Genomic DNA, 19524 nt, shown 5'->3' on the forward strand with positions numbered 1-19524 from the left:
TTTACTCACCCCCTTGTCATCCAAGATGTTATATTTCTTTCTTCAGTCATAAAGAAACTACGTTTTTTGAGGAAAACATTTCAGAAATGGTCTCCATATAGTGGACTTCTATGGTGCCCCCGAGTTTGAACTTCCAAAATACAGTTTAAATGCAGCTTCAAAGGGCTCTAAATGATCCCGGTCCAGAAATAAGGGTCTTATCTAGTGAAACGATGTTATTTTCTAAAAAATAAATAAAAATTACATACTCTTTAACCTCAAATGTTCGGCTGTCCATTCCAGTTCAAGACAGGGTGCGTCGAAAAAATCCCATCTCATTTCATCCTTCAATTTCAAAATCATCCTTCATAGCTGTTTTACCTTTTTTGTAAAGGGTGTTTGATCTTCTTTGCACGTTCACTTTGTAAACACTGGATCAGTACTTCTGCAGCCATCTAGGACGATTTTGAAGTTGGAGGACAAAATGAGATGGGAGTTCTCTTTCATCATCTCGTGTTCGAGCTCCACCTATGGGAAGGGCATCCGTACCTGACCTCTGCAGAAGCATCCAATTGCACCAAGTCTGGCTTGACAGACAGGAGCGCGTGCCCACTGGCAGGTAAGGGGCCGCCCCTTTCCTCAGTTGACATTCGCTTCTCGCGATCTCTGCGTAAACCAGCACGGTTGGATTGCATCTGCTCACTTGTGTCTTCAGGAGGACATATCATCTGATCAGCCTCCGCCAGACGTGAGAGTCTGTTTTTCAACCGACAGGTCAGTTCCTGTTGCTGCATCCTGAGCCGCCCACGCTCTCTCTCATTCACCTGCTCCCAGTTCTTGCCGCTATGTCGCTCTCCAAGTCGTCCTCTTCTGCCGGCGGTACTTTATCACGGGCCTGCCCGGCCGCGTGTGGAGCTTTAATAGCCGCCAAGGACACTCACCAGTTCTGTGTCGTTTGCTTGGGCCTCCAACACGCGCAAGAGGCTTTGGAGAACCCGGAGAACTGCAGCCATTGCCTCGCGCTGCCCAAGAAGCTTTTGCGGCGCCGTCTTAAAGTTTCCGCGACTCAGTGCGTCGAGCTCGACCTTTCGGACTCAGATGGTGGAGTCGGTGATGACGTTGCGCAACCGGGGAACTCCCGGGGTGCGACGTCTCTCAACTGGGCTGACCAGCCCAATCCTGCTTTCCCCGAAGAGGACATCTTCGCGGATATCCTCCCGCTGACCGAGGAACCGGCCGGTTCCGGCGGCGACGACGATGACGCGGGCCTTCTCGGGATGTCAGAGGACGAGGAGGCCTTCCCGCCCTCCGGCTTTCCCCAGATGAACGCCCCTGCGCCTACACCTCAGTCAATCCTCCTGGAGGTTTGTGAACGCGCGGCCGCGCGGCTCAAAATCGAGTGGCCGGCGCCACAGAGCGCTTCCGACCAGGAGCGGGATATTTATGACGGGAAGCTGCTGGGACTCCCTCCCGGCCCGAGAAAGCAATTTTTCCCCGTCCTCCCAGCGTGCGCGAAGCACATGAAGCACTACTGGGGCGATCCACTAAACCTCAAACACGGTCTCGCGGGCCTTGAGGTAAAAGATATGGCAACGCTCGGCATGGGTGATCCCCCTGTCATTGAGTCGTCGATTGCCAGACACCTTAGCCCTGTCCAGGGTGGGTTGCTCGCCCCTCCGAAACCGGTCTTGCCTAATAAAATGGACCGCTTTTCCGCCTCTGTCTACCAGGCCGCCTACAAGTCCTCGTCCCTGGCAGTCAGAGCTCTTAATGTCTCGTCTCTCCTCTCCGCTTACCAAGCGGAGCTTTTGGATGATTTGGGACATCAGATAGAAAAGGGACCCCCTTCCGCTTCCCTGTGGAAGGAGATTCGCACGGTAAACGACCTCGTCCTCCGTAATGCCCGTCAGTCTGTCCAAGCCTGCGGGCGTTCCATGGCGCTTTTGGTGGTAGGAGAGCGCGCACTCTGGCTCAATCTGTCGGGTCTCCCTGAAAGCGAGAAGAGGCGCATCGCGGGCGCTCCAGTAGAGCCTGGCCAGGCTCTCTTTGGCCCCGCTGTCGCACTGATGCAACAGCGATGCGACGACAAAAAGAAAGAGGACGAGGCTTTTAAGCTATGCCTGCCCAGGAAGGCAGCGCCACGCCAGGCGCCCCCTGCGCGTTTGCCTACTCCCCGTCACGGGATGACAGTTCCAACAGGGGAAGGATAAGCCTCGCAACAGACCACCTCCGCGACAGGGTAACCCACCCTCCGCGAAGGCCTGGGGAAGACCAGCCCCTACCACGGCTGCTGCTGCCGCTGCAGCAGGAAAACCATCCCACCCCACCCATTCCGACACGAAACAAGAAGCGGCCGGCCTGATGTTGGATCGATAAGGGCTCCGAGTCTACGTTCACGGGCCACAAGCCGTTCAGACTCGCTGTTTGCCCAAGGGACTCCGTCCAAAAGACGGAGAATCTCTCATGGAGGGCTCGACCAGCCCATGTGTTCTGCAGCTGTTGTGTGTCGTTGCCCCACGTTCGGGGGGCTCGTTGTGAGGAAAAGTACACAAGCAAACCTTATTCCCCTCACCCAAACAATAAAGGCTTCAGCCCATGTGTTCCCCAACACAAACATCACACAAAACACAAAGAACACTCTGATAGAAACGAATCAAATGAATTCGTTTCAGCGAGAGAACATCTCTCTGGTTCCCTGCACGCCGTCCCTAGTCTGTCCACTAGATGGCGCCATTGCATCACATATGAGCGAACCGGACGAATTAGCAGCCCAAAGCAGCTCTCCGGTTTGTGTGGGGTCTCTAATGAATCATGTCGCAGCCTGGCGGTCAGTGTCAGCTCCCGAATGGGTGATTCATACAATAACGAAGGGGTACAGACTTCAGTTTGCCACAAGGCCCCCGCGTTTCAACAGAATTCTCTCTTCTCACACGGAAGAGAGCTCCGCTCACATTCTGAAAGACGAAATCTCCGCTCTTCTCGAGAAGGGGGCGGTGCAAGTGGTACCGCCACACTCAAGCAGTCAGGGGTTTTACTCCCGTTATTTCCTAGTCCCGAAGAAAGACGGTTCTCTCCGCCCTATTCTGGATCTCAGAGTGTTGAACAAACATCTCAGGAAATACAATTTCAGAATGCTGAATCACTCCTCTCTTTTAAGATCCGTAAATCACACTGCGTTTTTTACCGTGATCGATCTGAAAGATGCTTTTTTCCACATAAGCATCTATCCCCCACACAGAAAATTCCTTCATTTCGCCTACCAAGGCGTTTGTTACGAATTCACAGTTCTTCCTTTTGGGCTCTCACTCAGCCCGAGGACGTTCTGTCTGTGTGTGGAGGCAGGACTCGCTCCGCTGAGAGCAGCGGGACTCAGAATCCTGACGTACATAGACGATTGGCTGATCATAGCCAATTCGAGAGAGGAAGCGATACAAAACACAGCCCGTCTGCTCGCTCACATCACAGCGCTCGGCTTCAGAGTGAACGTGAGCAAGAGCAATCTCATTCCTACGCAGAATGTGGTATTTCTGGGGCTGGAGCTGAACTCTATCACAATGCGCGCGCGGCTCTCGCAACAGCGCACTCTGTCCCTTCTGAATTGCCTGTCGCTTTTCAGAGAGGGGGCGAGGATACAGTATCGCACATGTCTCAGGCTACAGGGTCTTATGGCCTCGGCTGTCCATGTCCTGCCTTTAGGCCTTCTGAGAATGAGGGCGTTCATGAAGTGGGTTTTATCTCTTCATCTCAGCCCTTTACGCGATCTCTGACGCTCTGTATCGGTGATGCGCACATGCACTGCAGCGCTGCGCCACTGGAGGAATGTGGGGTTTTACGCTCATGGAACTCCCCTCGGGGCAATCATGATGCGCAAAGTGGTGACGACAGATGCCTCCTTAACAGGATGGGGTGCCACTCAGGAGGGCAGGACAGTGAACGGTGTGTGGCCAAACACACTTCACTCAGCCCACATAAATTATTTGGAGCTCCTCACTGTTTGGAAAGCTCTGATTCATTTTCTCCCCCGCCTGCAAGGGCATCACGTGCTGGTGCGTTGCGACAACACCACAGCCGTGGCTTATATCAACCGCCAAGGGGGGATGCGCTCTTCAAAGCTCCATGCTCTAGCTCACAGGCTGTTAATATGGAGCAGGCAACACTTTCTGTCGTTACGGGCGACTCATGTCCCAGGCGTTCTGAACAGAGGCGCAGACCTTCTATCGAGGGGGAACCCGCTCTATGGGGAATGGCGCCTCCACCCTCAGATAGTGGGGCAACTGTGGAAGAGGTTCGGTCAGGCGACCGTCGATCTCTTCGCCTCGCGCGAAAACGCCCAGTGCCCTATGTTCTTCTCGCTACGGGACGAGGACGCCCCCCTCAGCGTGGACGCACTGGCCTATCCATGGCCCAATGTGCTCCTCTACGCATTTCCTCCGCTATCGTTAATAACGCCCACTCTGGCCAGGGTGAAGGAACAGAGCCTGACTCTCATTCTGATAGCACCCAGATGGCCCAAATCTCCATGGCTGGCACAGATAATTCCTCTTCTGTATGCACAGCCGTGGCCTCTCCCGCTACGCACGGACCTCCTGTCTCAGGCGAACGGGGAGATCTACCATCCCCACCCAGACAGGGTGGCTCTATGGGCTTGGCCCGTGAGAGGGCGAACTTAAACACATTGGGGCTCCCCCCACGTGTTGTCGCTACCATTCAGAATGCCAGAGCCTCCTCCACACGCTCCCTCTACAATTGTAAGTGGCGTGTGTTTGAGCAGTGGTGCGATGAGCGCCGGCTGATATCATATCAGTGCTCACTCACTGCTATTTTGAGCTTTTTGCAAGACCTTATCGATGGTGGAAGATCCTTTTCCACTATTAAGGTTTACTTGGCGGCTATCGCTGCATGTCATGTTGGGTTTGATGGCACGACGGTGGGGCAACACCCCCTCATTTGTAGATTTATGAAAGGTGCCCGCCGCTCCCTTCCAGTCACTAAAAGAGTGATTCCAGAATGGGACCTCTCCATGGTGCTGGAGGTCTTGTCTCAATATCCTTTTGAACCGCTGGGAGATATTTCTCTCAAGCTTCTGTCGCTTAAGACAGCTCTGCTCCTGGCACTGGCATCTGCCAAGCGTGTCAGTGACTTGCATGCACTCTCAGTTCATTCCTCATGCACGAAATTCTCCAGCAATGGAGATAAGGTCTTTCTAAGGCCTAACCCGGCCTTCATGCCAAAATGCTTCCCAGCATTCACGTGTGAGGTGATTCAGCTTTCCGCTTTTCATCCTCCTCCTTTCTCCTCTACAGAGGATAAGAGGCTAAACGCTTTGTGTCCTGTTCGTTCCTTACGGGTTTACATTGACAGAACCAGCGTTTTCAGGAGGAGCGACCAGCTCTTCATTTCTTGGGCCCCCCCAAACACAGGGAATCCCATTTCTAAGCAACGCCTCTCTCATTGGCTTGTGGAAGCCATCTCCTTGGCATATGAATCTAAGGGAGTGCGTCCTCCAGAGGGCCTCAGAGCTCACTCCACTAGAGGCATGGCAGCCTCCTGGGCTCTGTTTAACGGGGTTTCCTTGCAGGACATTTGTGCCGCTGCAAGCTGGGCCTCACCACATACATTTGTCAGATACTACCGGCTGGATGTCACCCAGACCCCGGTAGCTCATTCTGTTTTAGGTGTGGGTTCTTCTTAGGGTTGCACCCGCGGACCCTCAACACCTTAGGCTTGAGTGGTCCAACTCAGCTTATTCATGTTCTAAGCAAGTCATCTGCCCCCCCCCATCATTATTATGTGTGCATATACTATCTTAATATATCAGCATGAGGTGTGTGGCCATATTATGTGCATGTTACCACAGTTCATCCCTTCACTGCTGGTATTCATGCTCATTGTGGGGGTCTGATCCTTGGTGACGTGTCAAGCACCGCCTCTCCAGGTGACCGTCCTCTGGCTTACAGAGCCTCACTGTGGGTGTATTGGGCAACCGGGGAGCTGTCCATATCTACCATAGGTGGATCTCGAACACGAGATGATGAAAGAGAACAATAGGTTACTGTCGTAACCCCGGTTCTCTGAAACATCGAGTGGAGAGATCCACCAAGTTTGCCCCGCTTGCTGCGAGAAGCGAATATGCTCACTGAGGAAAGGTAGCGCGTGCAGGGGTTTTATGCGCTCGGTAAGGGGCGGCCCCTTACCTGCCAGTGGGCACGCGCTCCTGTCTGTCAAGCCAGACTTGGTGCAATTGGATGCTTCTGCAGAGGTCAGGTACGGATGCCCTTCCCATAGGTGGATCTCTCCACTCGATGTTTCAGAGAACCGGGGTTACGACAGTAACCTATTGTTTTTCCGACATAGATTATCTGTAAAAAAAAAAATTCTGAAAGTTAACTCTTTTAAATTACTCCTATGAGTCTGGCTTGTGGATTTTTTGTGCAAAGGCACCCTCCGGTGTCGAGTATACATGTTGTTTGTGTACTATTCATTTTCAAATATCGACAATACTGGTATTGCGACACCCCTAATAAAGGGATAGTTCACCCAAAAATGCGATTTACTCATCCTCAAGCCATCGTAGGTATATATGACTTTCTTCTTTTAGACGAATTCGATTTTTTTTTAATTCCCTGGCTCTTCTAAGCTTAATTATAGCAGTGAATGGCAGAATGGCACCCATCCATCATTAAAAAGTACTCCATATGGCTTTGGGGGGTTAATAAAGGACTTCTGAAGCGAATCGATGCATTTGTGTAAGAAAAATATCCATATTTAAAAGAGCAAAACAAAAACACAGATAACAAATTTAAAGCACAAATTGAGGATTTGTAAAGAAAAATGTCAGACAATTTCGACATAAACCATGAGACTGGTTTTCCTTTGCTGTAAACAAAACTTTTCACAAGACTACCATATTTTCACTGGTGTGTATGCTACGCCTACTTCCACTGAACATAACGAAATGCATATTTTGCTTATTATTGTTGCTGAAAATGGTTAATTATGGTGACGTTTTGGGCTGTACTAATCGGTCGGACCAGGAAAATATTTGGAGTACTACAGACTATACAAGCTATAACAAATCAAGGAGAAGAGTGCAATAAACTATCTGAGGAACCAAAAGGCGTTTGAGGTTGGTCAAACTGAACCAGGATTTCCAGGACAAAAATCTTAACATTCGTGTTTGTTTTTATTTCTGGACAGGTAGGTGAAATATTAGGCTACTAATCTTAATTAATACTGCATGTATCTTTACCACCTATTAACTTTAGTTTGTCAAAATATTGCACCCTTTTCTGCTTAGTAGATCCTCCTCTATAAGATTTAGCAGTTTCCACATGGTTTTCCGTGGTTTAGACATCATAAATTAGCAGAACAACGTATTCAGTAGTACATTAACCAACAATCAATGCTGTTATACACATTTGAGTATCTCCAATATGGTCGCACATCCAGGTAACTGACCAAGTGTTCACTTAAGTGCAAACCCTCTATATAGTACCAACATATCATGCTTCCCTCTTTACACAAAAAAAGTAGGTTTAACAACAAAGATGTGTTTAAAACCTTTATTGTCCATTTTGATTTGTTCAGTCATTGGAAGGTCATTTTCAACAATAAAAATGTTAAAACAGGTAGTGTCTAAAATCAATGACATGACAATTATAAAATAAATGTTAAAACCTCACAAATCACAAATATTCAAACAAGCCTGGGCTAAAAAGCAAATGAGTGTAACTTGTCGTCTTTTTGACTTTTCCCTGAATCATTTCATCTCCACATGCCTCTTTTAAAACAAAAACATTTGAAAGCTAAAAGCAGTGCAAACAACAACCATACCACTATTGTATCATTTAAGCAGATATGATGTTGACGAAGTCCTAGATTTCTTATTACTCTCATGACACATCTGAAGTGTTAAGGTCTACAGTTGGGCTTATACAGACTTAGCAAAGCCCACTCGGTTATTCTCCCGATCAAACACAGTGTAGTACTGCCCAATGAACACATCACCCAGAATCCACAGAGGTCCAGCGGGGGGTGGGATGTCCAGGGCCATGAATCCACTCAGACAGATATCCTTTCCAGCCTGGCTTTCCTGTAAACATAAACATAAAAAGAGAGATACCATCTTTAGAATTACTTTGTGATAGACAAAAATCCCTTCAGTGTTTTGCTTTCACAGTACTGGCTAGCTGCATGCGATTACAAGAAGAAGAAAAAACTCCAGATACATGTTTTTTTTTATATTCTGACTCATCCACCTTTTCAAAAACAACACCTCGATTTCACAGCTCTGCTGATGAAAAGTACCACATCAAACAACAGCACGGCGATGACAAAATAAGACTGACCTTGAGTATGTACTGTTCTCCAGTCAGGGAGTAAGTCTTTCCACCAAGGACAAATGAGATTGTGGGGAGTGTGGGCACTTTCTTACAGTCCACCATATACTACAGGGAAAACATGTTTAATTAGGGAACATTATTAAAACATTATACATTTTTATAAATAAGATGCCATTAAACACACCAAGCATGCATACTTTGATGACCAAAAAAAAAAAAAAAGATTTTTAAATGTTTTTTAAGACATCTCTTCTGTTCACCAAGCCTGTATTTATTTGATCCAAAGTACAGCAAAACCAGTGAAATTTTGAAATATTTTTACCATTTAAAATAACTGTTTTCTATTTGAATACATTTTAAAAATGTAATTTATTCCTGTGATCAAAGCTAAATTTTCAGCACCATTACTTCAGTCTTCAGTGTCACATCATTCAGAAATCATTCTAATATTCTGATTTGCTGTTCAAGAACAATTTATTATTATTATTAGTAGTAGTAATAGTAGTATTTAAAACAGTTGAGTAAATTCAAGATTCTTTGATAAATAGAAAGATCAGCATTTATCAGAAATAAACTTTTGTAACATACACTATAATTGTGAGTCAGTATTTTTTTTTTTTATTGGTTGGGGAAAGAAATGATAGAAATGAATAGTTTTATTTATCAAGGAAGCTGTAAACTGACCAAAAGTGATGATAAAGATGTTTAAATTGTTACAAAAGTTTTCTATTTCAGATAAATGCTGTTCTTCTGCACTTTCTATTTATTAAAGAAACCTGAAAAAGAGAATTCTACTTGTTTTTAACATAATAATAAAAGTTTTTGAGCAGCAAATCAGAATATTACAATGATTTCTGAAGGATCATGTAACAGGAGTAATGATGCTAAAATTTCGACTTTTTGAGATTTGAAACCAAAGGAAAAAATTACATTTTAAAATTAATTCAAATAGAAAACAGCTATTTTAAGTAGTAAAAATATTTCAAACTTTTACAGTATTTGCTGTACTTTGGAGTCAAATGCAGGCTTGGTGGGCAGAAGAGACTTAAAAAAAAAAAAAAAAAAAAAAAAAAAAACACAACAACAATTAAAATCTTACTGTCCAAACACTTTTGACAGGTAGTGTATATTTGTATTCAATTTAAAGAAATTATATAATATTTTATTTTAATTTAATCTTAATAAGTATCCAATTAAGTTGCAGTACCTCTCCCTGGATCAGAGGGATTGCACCGATAGCCTTCTGCAGGGCTTTGACTTCAGCGGCTGGGCCGGTGATCAGAGACGTCCCAGTGTCAACGATGGCTTCACATCCTCCTTTACACAGAGTCAGCTCGCTTCCGATGCTCATGCTACACACACAGAAGCACAGAGCGCTTTCAACACTAGATTGTCTTCTGCATTGGTGGTTCAGTGGTAAGATTCTTGCCTCTCACATGACAGACCAGCATATTTCATCACGTTACATATGCATGCAAGCCATTTTTCAGATTCCTGACAAATTTCCATACCCCTGTTTGAAAATACACGAGTGCTTGAAAAGCACTGCAATTTTTGTGTTAAAAGTATTATGTTTCCTTTACAAGCAGTTATGCCTTAAAAGCTACCATTTTCAAAACTAATACAGGTGCCATCTAAGCTGCACTGAGTGTCAAAAAATAAAACTGTCACTTTTATGCATTTAAGTAAAAAAGTATTGTATGACAGAAAGGCTTAAGTGGCCAGAATAGCATAGCTTTGATTTCTAAACACAATTCTCACCCATCCATGTGAATCTGCCAATAGGCCTGTCTGCTGATGCCCACGTAGTTAAAGTCTCCAGTGTAATATTTGGGGTCTGTACCTCCAAGGAGCAGCTCACCACCAGGTTGGGTGTCAGGGTTTCTGTCAGACAAATAAAACGGGATTATAATACACGTTTATGATAGGCCGTCATGTAATTCTTTCTTATAAAAACCTGAGACAGATGAAGATAGACTAAATAAATTTACGTACCTGTTCAGATAAAAAGAGAAAACATTTTTCTCCACTTTCTTCTGGCTCATCATCATGTCAAAAACAGGAGGAACCCCATCTACGGCGATGCGAGGATAAGCCATGCCGAGAATACCATCAAACTTGGCTGCGATGAAGGCCACTCCTGGCTGTTTGATAGCTTCTCCAAATATCTGCTTCTCAACCGCAATATCCCCAATCTAAAAGAGAAGTAACAGATAGGTTTCTTTCACCATTTCAGGTGGCAAAAAAAAGACAGACTTGTTACTTGTTGATTCCTACCGTGCATGTGTCCTGGCTGAGATAACCAGACAAGCTTCCAGATCCATACTGTATGGCAAATTCAGTCCCGTTCTTCACATAGGTGGTCGACTTGCCCCCATTGTATTTGTGATGAAGCACTACAAACAAACAAACAAAAATGCATTTAAAGGAGACCCATTATACCCCTTTTTACAATACGTAATAAAAAGTCTCAGGTGTCCCCAGAATGTGTCTGAAGTTTCAGCTCAAAATACCCCACAGATCATTTATTATATCATTTTAAACACACTGTTTTCCTGCATGTCTCTTTAAATGCAAATGAGCTGTTGCTCCCCGCCCCCTTTTCCAGAATAGAGCTGTGCCTTTACAGCTCGTACCTCAGATACTCTGCTAAAAAGTCTGTTTGGTTTGATTATCATGTCTATTTTGCTGAAATAATGCATTTTCAACCATATTAGTTTAAATGTCTGATATAGGACACGTCCGAAGCACGCTGTCACAAGGCATGTGATTACTAAACTAAGTTCTCTTTCATGTCTTATTGTGCTTAAACAGTCAAATACATACACGTTTATGTTTAAAAACACAGGAGTTATAAAAACAGTTGGTCATGTCTGAAGGTAAACAGCTAGAAAAGTAATCTCATGTTTATATTAGATCTGTGCGGCTGCAGCATAATATACAGCAAGTAAATAAATCAATCCACTGCTCTCTTGTCTCCTCTGAGGCTGGGACTCCAAATAATGTTCTGCCCTCGTCTGTGCAGCCAAAGCCAGAACAGTTAGCATGCTTTGCTCCAACTTTTACCATGGCGTTAGAATTGGTACACCATTGTCACTTGCGAAAACGTGCAAACGAAGGGGCGGAAATATTATAATAAGAGTCCTTTTTTCACGTTTTTCTAGGTTGGTAGATGCACTGGGGACCTGATTATAGCACTTTAACACAGGAAAAAAATCAGATTTTTCTGATACACTATATTGCCAAAAGTATTGGTACACCCCTGTGTACCAATGTACCTTCTAAAGAACAGGTTTGACTACCGTAGTCATTTCCATGAGTACAAATCTTAAAGTTTAAGCACAATGATATTCTAAGGAATTTTGTGCTTCTAATTTTATAGCAACAGTTTGGACAGGACCTTTTTCTATTCTAATATGACAATGCCCGTGTTCTAGGCAAGGTTCAAATATAAATGATTGATTCAGTCAGTGTGGAAGAACTTGACAGAAAGCCAAGTCCTAACCCCAGCTGAACACCTCTGGTGTGACTTTAAATGAAGAGCTTGAGCCAAAAACATCACCAACAAACACCAATGACTTGTACATGCACTACATGGACAAAGTATTGGGACACCCCCGTCTTTAGAACAGAAAAAGGCACTTTCAAAACTGTGGCAACAAATATGGAAACACAATTATTGTATTAAAGGAACCGTATGTAGGATTGTGGCCAAAACTGGTACTGCAATCACTTTCAAAATACTGTAGAACAATGTATCCCTCCCCACCCCCCCCCCTGACTCGAGGTTGCCAGCTAAGCTGCATGATCCAGCAGGAACCTAGGCTGCTACAAGGAGCTTCTAATTGCAAGTGACGAGTCCTACACAGTAATTTTTTTTTCTTCTGTTAATTATGTTTATGCTTCACGAGAGATGTTTTGCAAAGTAATTATGTATCGCAAAAAATTACTAATGGCGATGAGCCAAATATTTCGTAAAGATGTACTGTAATACCACATTTCAGTCGGAACATAGATTGTTTTCATACCATGCTAGTGGTGCGATATAAAGCTTTTTATGAACGCATTTAGCACGGGCGACCGTGGAAATCCACTGTTTACGGAAGCAAAGTTAGCCAAACATAGATGAATCTTCAGGTTCATCTGTCCAGGAGAAAATTAGCAACGTTGGCGTCTGTCTTCAAATTCTTCTCCGTTTTTAGCCGTCTCCATCTTTCAAAGGCATCTCCTATACAAATCCTTGTTTTATTTCGGACTTTGTCACGACGTATTTCGGATTCATAACGAGGTCTTTTAGGTTTCGTAATGTTATACATGTTTTATCCGACGCGTTCTTAGCTGCAGCTGTAATTAGAGCAGAGCTGGCCACCCGGATGACGAAACTCTACTGACTTCGTGATTGGTAGATAGCTGGAGGGTGGAGCCTCAGACCAAAACACAAAATGACAACAATAACATCAGTCGTGGGCTGCAACTGTCACTTTTAAATGACAATATCCTGGCCGGACCACTGTTGTCAGTGATATTTGAAATGAACACGATTTCTTAATGTCTAGTGACATGTCAGGGCCATTTTATGATTAACTGAAATAAATTTCTTACATACGGTTCCTTTAAAAATTGCATTTCCATCTCTGATGCAACAGTTTTGGATTTGTCTAAAATTACTGTAGCCTTATGTACAAGTCATTGGTGTTTGGTGATGAGTTTTTAGCTCAAGGCCTTTAAAGTCACACCAGGGGCCAGTTGCATAAACTTAGTCTCTATGTTAAGACAGTGTCTTAAGAATTCGTTTGACCAGCTAGCAGATAACTAAGGGGTAATCAGTCTTATATTTTGGACTAATCTAAGTTATGTAACCAAATTTTAAAAAAATTGACCAGTCTTAAAGAAAAACATTAGATGACTAACTTTTAAGTCTGTCTAAACCTTTTATGCAACTGGCCCCAGAGTTTAGCTGGGATTAGGACTTGGCTTAATGCAGACCGGTCAAGTTCTTCCACACTGACTGAATGAATCTTTTCCATTTGAACCTTGCCTTGTACCACACTGACTGAATTAATAATTTCCATTTGAACCCTGCCTTGTACAGAGGCATTGCCATGTTAGAATAGAAAATGGTCCTTTCCAAACTGTTGCTATAAAATTAGAAGCACACAATTCCCTAAAATATCATTATATGCTTAAATATTAAAATTTGTACTCATGGAAGTAGTCAAACCTGTTCATTAGAAAGGAGTGTCCCAATACTTTTGGCAATATAGTGTATTTCAAGTTCTGCAAAATGTGGTCAAGTAAATTTTAAGAAACTTACAGAGACACCCAAATTTTCACACCAAAAACCACACAAAGTAAAGAACTTAGATGTTGTCACTGGGGCTGATCTGCAAGACTCTTTTACTGTAAGAGTTAAATGCGCCTCTCTACTTTCAAAGTGTGAGATAATCACTAACAGGATCTTGTTTAGATTACAGGAACTTGCTACCAAACAACTTGAGCAACATTTGGCCATACTGAAATGGATTCTTGCTTTATGAAGAAATCATTTCAAAATGTGTTTACGAAGTTAATTAAGGTCAAGTGCCAAAAAATAATTAAGAACACTAAATTAAACGATATTACAAGAAACACTAGTTTCCTGAATACTGTTAGTATATGTTGTTCTTGGCATCAAAACAATTATTTTATAATAATATAAAAGTATGTGTGTATTTTATGGTTAATAATTTAAAGGTAACATTGATCTGACAATACTGCAATATTAAAATAAAATTCCTAGGCTCTCTGTGGACTTACAGCAGGCAATGTCAGTCAGGGAACAGTGGACAGAGGGCACCCACAGGTTGGAGGATCCAGTGTCAAACACCACAGTGAAGGTCTGGACAGGAGTGCCAAGACCGATCTCTCCATAGTACTGAGCCTGTAAACAAAAACCATCAAATCATTCAAAATTCAGCGCCACAACAAATGGTCTAACTAAAACATTTTCACACAAGCTTAGAATTACTAGATACATACACTACCAGTCAAAGGTTTTTAAACAGTAAGATTTTTCATGTTTTTTTTTTTAAAGAAGTCTCTTTTGCTCACCAAGCCTGCATTTATTTGATCTAGAGTATAGCAACAACAGTACAATTTTAAAATATTTTTATATACTACAAAATAACAGTTTTCTATTTTAATACATTATAAAATGTAATTTATTCCTGTGATTTCAAAGCTGAATTTTTAGCATCATTACTCCCATGATGATCTTTCAGAAATCATTCTAATATTCTGATTTGCTGTTCAGAAGAACAGCATTTATCTGAAATAGAAATCTTTTGTAACACTATAAATGTCTTTTTCATCACTTTGGTCAATTGAAAGCATCCTTGCTAAATAAAAGTTAATTTCTATCTTTAAAAAAAAATTATACTGACTCCAAGGCTTTTGAATGGTATAGTGTATAATGTTACAAACGCTTTCAGAAAAAATGCTGATATCTGGATCTTTGTATTCATCAAAGAATCCTGAAAAATAGTTTTAAATATAGATAGTAATAAAAATGTTTCTCAAACAGCAAATTAGAATGATTGATGAAGGATCCTGTGACACTAAAGACTAGAGTAATGATGCTAAAAATTCACAGGAATAATATTTAAATAGAACACATTTATTTTAAATAGTTGCTGTACTTTGAATAAAATAAATGCAGGCTTGGTTAGCAGACTTAAAAAAAAAAAACATTACAAATCATACTGTTCAAAAACTTTTGACTGGTAGCGCATGTCGGTTTCACTGTGAACTCAATCTCAGAATGCAATTTAAATTAAAAAAAATTTCAATAAATGTCAATGCTAATTCCAAACTAAACATCCTATATTTACAGAGATACCGATATTCTAATTTGTTATGATCTTTAAGAAAACAAACTATTAGCAACAAACAAATGTAACATTTGCATCAATTACCTAAGCCTGTTTACAAAACCATGACAGGCAATAAAATCAGCTGTTTATTGCCAAAGAGGATTGCTGTGGCTTGCGGTGGTAAAGGCATTGTTACAAAAGCATGACAAACAATCTCATGACCAGCTGTCTGACACAATCAAACACACCATCATGCTGTCCATTACAGCTAATGACAGGAAACTGACAAGCACCTTTCATATTTTTTGCTGAATAAAGACAGAATAGGTTTCAAGTTCACTTTTTCTTAGTATCAGTCACGTTTCACCCTGCCGACATAGTGGAATTTACCATCATATGACATGATTAAGCAAAAGGACTGTAGTTAAACTATAACAACCGCTTGTCCTCATTCTTGCGACTTCCTGGATGTACAAACCTCTGTGGTCAAAAAGAGCAGACATTCACGTGCCTTTGACAGCAAATAAACTGATTTACAATACTACCATGATCAAATTAGAGATTTTCTGAGGAGAAAAATAAACTGGCCAACTAGTAATGTTTGGTAGCTTATAAAGGGTCATTTACTGTAAATAAATGTGCAAGATTGATGTACAAGAACACAAACCACAGTCACGCTACGCAGGAAATGACATCAACAAGCACTACTCACATCAAGATAGTTCTTGAGGGTTTCTGGAGTAGGACCATTACTTGCTGGGAAGCCCTGGTTGTATTTCAGGGGTACAGAACCAGCCAAAAGCTCCTCTACAGCTCTACCAGAGTCACTCAGTGTCCGTCTGATGGAACGAAATTTATTTAAAGGAATCCTGAAAAAAAAAAAACAGACACAGAAACATCAACAAGTGAGCACAGTTGAGTTATCTTGCAGTCATAACCACATCACCTGCAGCAAACTACAAACATGCTCATGCTAAAAGCAAGTCAAGGCTCATTTCAACCCTCAACATGAAGTTATACTTTGTATTTATAGACAATGCAATGTTCGGAAAAATGGTAAACAAAGTAAGTTTGGTAAAAACTTTTCCAGTTGCTCACTATGCATACTGCAGAGCTGAACACGTTGGTAATATAATATAATATGTGACCCTGGACCATTGATTCTTTCCATTGATGTATGGTTTGTTAGGATAGGACAATATTTTGGCCAAGATATACCTTTTTGAAAATATGGAATATGAGGGTGCAAAGAAAAAAAAAATCGAAATATTTAGAAAATCACCTTTAAAATTGTCCAAATTAAGTTCTTAGCAATGCATATAATTAATCAAAAATTAAGTTTTGATATATTTACAGTAGGAAATTCACAAATAATCTTCACGGGACATGATCTTTACTCAAAATCCTAATGATTCTTGGCATAAGAAAAAAAATATATATATTTTTGACCCATGCAATGTATTTTTGGCTACTGCTACAAATATACCTGTGCTACTTAAAGGAGTAGTTCACATTCAGAACAAAAATGTACAGATAATGTACCCCCTTGTCATCCCAGATGTTCATGTCTTTCTTTCTTCAGTCTTAAGAAATGGTGTTTTTTGAGGAAAACATTTCAGGATTTCTCTCCATTTAAGAGATTGAACTTCCAAAATGAAGTTTAAATGCAGCTTCAGAGGGCTCTTAATGATCCCAGCTGAGGAAGAAGGGTCTTATCTAGTGATATGATCAGTTATTTTCTAAAAACATTTACAACTTATATACTTTTTAATGTCAAACGCTTGTCTTGCCGAGGTAAAAAAGACAAGCATTTGAGGTTAAAAAGTACATAAATTGTAATTTAGTTTTAGAAAATAACCAACCGTTTTGCTAGATAAGGCCCTTCTTTCCCTTCTTTTTAGAGCCATTGGAAGCTGCATTTTGGAAGTTCAAACTCAGGGGCACCAAAGAAATCCATTAAATGGAGACAAATCCTGAAATGTTTCACTCAAAAAACTATTTCCTTACAACTGAAGAAAGAAAGACATGAACATCTTGGATGACAAGGGGGTGAGTACATTATCTGTAAATTTGTTCTGAAAGTGAACTTCTCCTTTAAGACTGGTTTTGTGCTCCAGGGTCACATATGTATATGACCAGATGTGATGCAGTAAAATCTGCTGCGTTTTTGGACTTTGATAAGATAGTGACTCAAACTAGGTCTCAATATGTGTGGCAAGACAGACAAATCAGGTCAGTTTCTAACATTCAAAACAAAAGTAAGAACAAAACAAAGGGCTCCCACCATAGAGACTAAAATCAAGCGTTTAAAGACCATGTGTAAATACACATTACCCACGTGTTTTTGAGTCGGCTGGGGTGAGATCTTTCAGCTTAAGTGCACTAAACTGGATTTCTAAAGGCTGAATTTTAAAGGGCGCTTCATACTGATCTATAAACAGCTCTTAGCTTGTGCTGAGTCACAAACGATCAGTGTTTTTGTCTAGTGGGACACTACAACAACCTCTGGGTGCTTTATAATCGTTCACAAAAGGGCTGTGTCTCAAAACCTGCTGAGTTGCCTAATTAGCGTTTTTAGACATTTAAAATTATATATAATAGTACAAACACAAGTTTTAAGACACTGTTGTTTGTTCATACAATATATAGATTACATTCATACAATAAATACATTAAAACAAACTAGGCTAGAAAGAACAACCCAAGTGAAAAACAACAAAGATCACACTGTGTGGTTAAGCTTTAATGATCGGATTGTGTCGTCTTTGTTGTTGTTAAGTTTGTTTGCGCGACCTTACCGAACAAGCGCGTCGGACGTCCACAAAAAGGCAGCAGCTAGCAGCAGGCAGACGATTCTCATGTTGGCGAGCTTTCAGGACCTGTTAACGCATCTGAGCAGTAGTATCGTTGTGTTGAGGGTGTTGTTGTATGAGCTGATATGTAGGACAAACGGCTGCAGTCAGCTGACGAGATGGTGCTGCCGAGCAACTTTTGCTCACAGTCATGTGACGGCGCTTTGAGGAACGTCAAGGCTGCGCTGCGTTCTGCGCAATCAGAGGTTGAATAAAAGTCCTGATTAAATGTTTATTAGAGGAGTCAAAAGATTAAATTATTTTGTGTAACAAAGGTAATTAAATTAAACGAATCACATTTTAATTTAATCGAAATGTTAAATATATGTAATATAAATATATAAACATATTAAATATTTAAATATACACTACTAGTCAAACGTTTTTGAACATTGTTTTTAATTTTTTTTAAATGCTTTTTAAGTCTCTTCTGCTCACCACGCCTGCATTCATTTAATCCAAAGTACAGCAAAACAGTACAAAAATTGATATATTTTTAATATTTAAAATAACGGCTTTCTATTTGAATATATTTAAAAATGTAATTTATTCCTGTGGTTTCAAAAATGAGTTTTAGCATCATTACTCCAGTCACATGATTCTTCAGAAATCATTCTAATATTCTGATTGTCTGCTCAGAGACATTTATTATTACATTTATTATTATTAAAAACATGTTAAAAACAACTGAGTAGATTTTTTTCCAGCAACAGCATTTATCTGAAACAGAAATCTTTTGTAACATTATAAATGTCTTTATCATCACTTTTTTTTTAATCAATTTAAAGCATCCTCGCTAAATAAAAGTATTAATTTCTATAATTTCTTACTCAAAAGAAATAAAATATACTGACTCCAAGCTTTTGTACAGTGTGTAATGTTACAAAAGCTTTTTATTTTAGATAAATGCTGATCTTTGGATCTTTCTATTCATCCAAAATTCCTGAAATATTACATATTAATGATAATAATAATAAATTAAATTTTAAAATATATTCAAATAGAAAGCAGTTATTTTAAATAGTAAAAATATTTTAAAATTTTGCTGTAGGAATAAATTAAATTTTAAAATATATTCAAATAGAAAGCAGTTGTTTTAAATAGTAAAAATATTTCAATACCAGAACCATCAATCTTCACCTTCCCTCCGCAGTAGCAGATTTAGTTAATATATCGTCACCCAAAAAATTACTTTCTAAATTATACAAAATGATAACCAATTAAAATAAAACCTTAAGTTTACCAATAACCAAATGGAAAGATCCTGATACCGACTTCCGGACTCAAATTTGTAATAATATCTATTTCATGACTAAAAACGCCAACCTTCAGCTCATACAGTATAAGACCCTTCATAAAACACATTACACTGGGGAAAGGCTGTCTAAAATGGGATTCTCATCAGAAACTTGATTGCACTGCTCACAAAATAGTCCGGACACATATATCCACGCCACATGGCACTGCCCACCCATTAAACACTTTTGGGAAGATGTCACT

General features: G+C 41.0%; 1 protein-coding gene across 1 annotated transcript; it reads right to left on the reverse strand.

Moving 5' to 3' along the window:
- Window positions 1-7527: 7527 nt before the first annotated feature.
- ctsd (cathepsin D) lies at window positions 7528-18151 on the reverse strand. The gene is made up of 9 exons (XM_073851105.1): window positions 17971-18151; window positions 15885-16041; window positions 14118-14241; window positions 10599-10717; window positions 10317-10516; window positions 10083-10205; window positions 9529-9673; window positions 8328-8426; window positions 7528-8071 (listed from the first exon to the last, which is right to left on the reverse strand). The coding sequence occupies exons 1-9, from the start codon at window positions 18030-18032 to the stop codon at window positions 7910-7912; spliced, it is 1191 nt and encodes a 396-aa protein (XP_073707206.1). The 5' UTR covers window positions 18033-18151; the 3' UTR covers window positions 7528-7909.
- Between the last annotated feature and the right edge of the window lie 1373 nt (window positions 18152-19524).

This window comes from Garra rufa, chromosome 11 (assembly GCF_049309525.1).
Source record: "Garra rufa chromosome 11, GarRuf1.0, whole genome shotgun sequence".
In the NCBI taxonomy this organism is placed as follows: Eukaryota; Metazoa; Chordata; class Actinopteri; order Cypriniformes; family Cyprinidae; genus Garra; species Garra rufa.